Genomic DNA, 4,160 nt, shown 5'->3' with positions numbered 1-4,160 from the left:
AAGGGATAATCTTGGGTGCAATCGAAAGGAGTGGCTTCTATACTTGAAGTCTTTGGAGGATCATCCTATTACTCATCATAGCTCAAGAACAAGTAAAGGTAGGAGACCTTACTTGTGCCCACAAAACCGAAATTTACAATATAAGGGACATTGTTTTCATATAAATCTCTTATTTTTTTTTATGCATGCACTAGATCTAAAGAACAAATAATTAACAAATTAATTAGTTCATTATTATTACAGGAGTCTAATAATAGGTAAGTAAACCTAACAGATAATTGGACTTCATGTATTTGTTTCGATGTTGTGAATCTTGAAGGCGATTTTGTGAATCATAGAGCTTCTTTTGTGAACTTATATGTGTATTTTGTGAGACTTGGTCATAAGTTGTTGAAATCGCCTACTTTGCTATTTCTCTTATCTTGTGAATCTTAGGCCTTGTTTTGTGAATCTTGAAGCTTGATTTGTGAACATAGAAGATAATATTCCGAAACTTGATCATAAGTAATTGAAATCACATACTTTTTCTCTTTGCCTGATTTTGTGAATCACAGGCCTTGTTTTGTGAAACTTAGAGCTTATTTTGTGAAAAGCAAAGCTAATATGTCTCAAACTTGGTCATAAATTTTTGAAATCACCTATTTTGCTACTTCTCTTATTTTGTGAATTTTAGACCTTATTTTGTGAATTTTACAGCTTCTTTTGTGAACATAGAATATAATATTCTGAAATTTGATCATAAGTGATAACAATCACATACTTTTCTCTTTGCCCGATTTTGTGAATCACATGCCTTGTTTTGTGAAACTTAGAGCTTGTTTTGTGAAACGAAAAGCTAATATTTCTCAAACTGGGTCATAAGTTGTTGAAAATCACCTATTTTGCTATTTCTCTTATTTCGTGAATCTTAGGCCTAGTTTTGTGACTTTTAGAGCTTGTTTTGTGGACCTAGTAACACTCTCTCTATTGTTAAACGTTTGATGTATGTGTTTTTTATTTGAATTGTTGTTAACTCGTGACATGATTAGTGAATGTGAGATCTGACTTTGATAAGTAGTATTGAAGAGAAGTTTACACCATGATTGGCAAAACATTTGTGGACTTAGAGTCAGCGATGATGTTCTATAAAATTTATGTTATTGTTTTTGGGTTTGAAGCAAGGAAGTCTTCAACTAAGAGGTTTCGTGATGGTATTATTCGAACAAAATGCATGGTTTGCCATCGTGAAGGTTTTAATAAGAGCAAAGACGTCCTCCCCCAAGTTGGTGCAAAAACAACGACCGTTGAAACTGGTGACAAAACAAAAACTAGTGCAAAAAGTGCAAAACAAATCCAGGTGCTAAAACCGGTGCAAAAAAGAGTGGAGGTGCAGATGAGGCCGAGAGTTCCAATAAGCAAACATTTACAAGGATAACCAAAATTAAAAGGTCGGGTTGTGAAGCGATGATCAAATTCAAGTTCCATGCAAACATGTACAAGATTGAACAATTCCGTGAGGGTCACAATCACCCACTGACTTTGGTGAAAAAGAGGGAATTTGAGAAACTTGCAGAAAATATAAAATAGTATAATATGAACGAATATCATAAGCAGTAAAATCCAGAATTCGAGAGTGAATGTTGGGGCTAGTTTAACATACAACTTATACAAGGAGCAAGCCGAGGGTTTTGAAAATGTGGGAGCTTCCCTTATACAATTCAAGAATTTCCAACGGGATGTGAAGTGTTTCATTAACGGGAAGGATGGGCACATGTTTGTGTCACGTTTAGAAACCCTTAGTGAAATGAAGGGGTTGGAATTTGCGTATAAACAGAATCTGACAAAGCTTTGACAAGGAGTTTTTGGACAGATGCAGAAGCGAAGAGATGCTACTCATTGTTTGGTGATGCAATTTCATTCGATCCAACTTATGCAAGTAACAAATATTACATGGTCTTCACGCCTTTCACTGGCATTGACGATCATAAAAAGTCAATAACATTTGGATGCGCGTTTTTAACACATGAAGATGATGATTCATTTATTTGGGCGTTTCAACAATTTCTGAAATCTATGAGTGGCAAAGAACCAAATTACATCATCACTGACCAAGATAAAGGAATACTGAATACAGCTCAAGGTGTGTTTGTATATCAATGACTCCTACATTTGTGAATATAGTTATTTATTTGGTGAATCTAGGGACTTTATTTGTGAATCTTCTAGTTATTTATTTGGTGTTTGGTAAATTTTATTCCTGGTATGAAGTGGCATCTTCAATTTGGTTTAGTTTGGTCAAGCGTAGATTTCTTACCTTGTGAATCCTAGATTTTATATTGTGAAACTAGAAGGTAATATTGTGAAAGTTGGTTATTTTGTGAACATAGAGCTTATATTGTGAAATCTGGACCTTATTATATGAAACGTGGCTCTCAAATTTGTGAAATCGTTTAGTTATTTTTTTGGTGAATCTAGGGACTTTATTCGTGAATCTAGGGGCTTGTGAATTTAGTTATTAAATAACGATCTTGACAATAGATAATGTGATTTTGTTACTTGCAGTCGTGTTTAAAAATGCAAGACATTGCTTTTGCATGTGGCACATTATGAAGAATGTAATAGACAAGATTGGGAGCAAAATTTTCAAAGACACTGAATTCTTAAGCCGTCTGAACAATGTTGTCTGGAGCGTCGACGTGGAGCCTGGGGAATTTGAAGAGAATTGGGCTAAGGTCATTAGCGAGTTCTCCTTAGAAGAAAATAAATGGTTGACTTGCAAGTTTGCTGAACGAGACAAGTGGATACCCGCTTATTTCAGGAATGTGCCGATGGGCAACATTTTAAAAACCACACAAAGATCCGAGATTTTGAATAGCTTCTTCAAGAGATTTTAAAATAATTAAATATGGGACTCTCGTAGAATTTTGGGTGAGATTTGAGAGTGCCATGGACCAACAAAGGCACGATCTAAAGCTTCTTGAAGCACAGAGTGACAATTCAATGCCTGAAACCCTATTCAGGTCAAACTGGGAGGCCCATGCAGTGAATGTCTATACACATGAAGTGTTCTTCGAGTTCCAAGAGGAGGTTAAGTTTTCGGTAAATGCATGTAGTGTCTGTGGATACACCCCACCAGATCCAGTAACTAACGTTGAAGTTTCAATTGTTGAGGACGCAAATAAGCGAAAGAGATATGCAGTTGAGTACAATAGGAGAACAATGGATGTCAGTTGTACATATAAAATGTTTGAAAGGAAAGGTATTTTATTCAACCACATCATTGGGATTTGCTTGGGAAAGTTTAAGGAAATACCCTAGAAATACATTTTGCGTAGGTGGAGTAAGAATGCACTCAAAAACCCATTTTATCATTTGAATGGAAATCTTCTGGAAAACTACGATCCTACTGGTAATAGTAAATTTGGAATGTCTCGGGTGTGGTCTGAGATTTACGCAACTGTTGGTATGCTCAAAAGAAAAGAAGAGTCGGATCTGAGAGAGTCTGCCAAGCTAATTAAAGAATTCCGAGAGAAGCTGGAGCCAAACCCAAAGCCTTTGACCAATGAACAAGAATTGGAGGTCCTTCTCAACTGCAAGGCTCCAAAAGAAGTCAAGATCTTACCACCTAAAGTCTCTAAGAACAAAGGTAGTGGCAAAAGGTTGGTGAGCAGCAAAAATAAGGCAATCATGAAGGCAAAAAAACCGAAAAGGTTGTGTGCTAAGTGTAAACGGATGTCACACCATGATAAAATAAATTGTCCAAATGATTTTGCAGAGCATGCTCCTAAAAATCAAGTATGTTTTATTCTACTCTTGTCTTTTAATTTTATTATTACTTGAGAACGCAACTAAATTTTTTTAATTATGTCCAAATATGTCTCATATTAATTATGTCCTTGTAATATTCGTCTACTAATTTTTTTTTAAAAGGTATCTAATTCAAAGTTTGACTCTTCACATAGGGAGACACATCGGAAGAACAGGAAGAAGTCGAGAACGAAGAATGATGTAAACGAGTATTCTTAAGCATCGAGAATAGAGATGACGATTGAAGAAGAAAAGTTTTAACTACGTTTTATTTTCTTATATGTCCGAGTTATTTTGGTTTTGAACTTGAGCATTTGGTTAGACGTTTGGTTTTTATGTTGGTCAATTGGTTTTGTTTAGCTGTTTAGCAAAGG

General features: G+C 35.4%; 1 protein-coding gene across 1 annotated transcript; it reads left to right on the top strand.

Moving 5' to 3' along the window:
- The first annotated feature begins 1,929 nt into the window (after positions 1 to 1,929).
- LOC141637451 (protein FAR-RED IMPAIRED RESPONSE 1-like) lies at positions 1,930 to 2,873 on the top strand. The gene is made up of 2 exons (XM_074446929.1): positions 1,930 to 2,119; positions 2,542 to 2,873. Exons 1-2 carry the CDS (start codon positions 1,930 to 1,932, stop codon positions 2,871 to 2,873), a joined length of 522 nt encoding a protein of 173 aa, XP_074303030.1.
- Positions 2,874 to 4,160: the final 1,287 nt, after the last annotated feature.

This window comes from Silene latifolia, unplaced genomic scaffold (genome assembly GCF_048544455.1).
Source record: "Silene latifolia isolate original U9 population unplaced genomic scaffold, ASM4854445v1 scaffold_112, whole genome shotgun sequence".
NCBI classification, from domain to species: Eukaryota; Viridiplantae; Streptophyta; class Magnoliopsida; order Caryophyllales; family Caryophyllaceae; genus Silene; species Silene latifolia.
This window is presented reverse-complemented; position numbering and strand designations above follow the sequence as displayed.

Bases quoted from the DNA above. Each gene is read 5' to 3' on its own strand.
- LOC141637451 (XM_074446929.1), top strand. From the start codon at position 1,930: ATGGTCTTCACGCCTTTCACTGGCATTGACGATCATAAAAAGTCAATA. The intron at 2,120-2,541 runs GTGTGTTTGTAT...TGTTACTTGCAG, and splicing joins AATACTGAATACAGCTCAAG to TCGTGTTTAAAAATGCAAGA.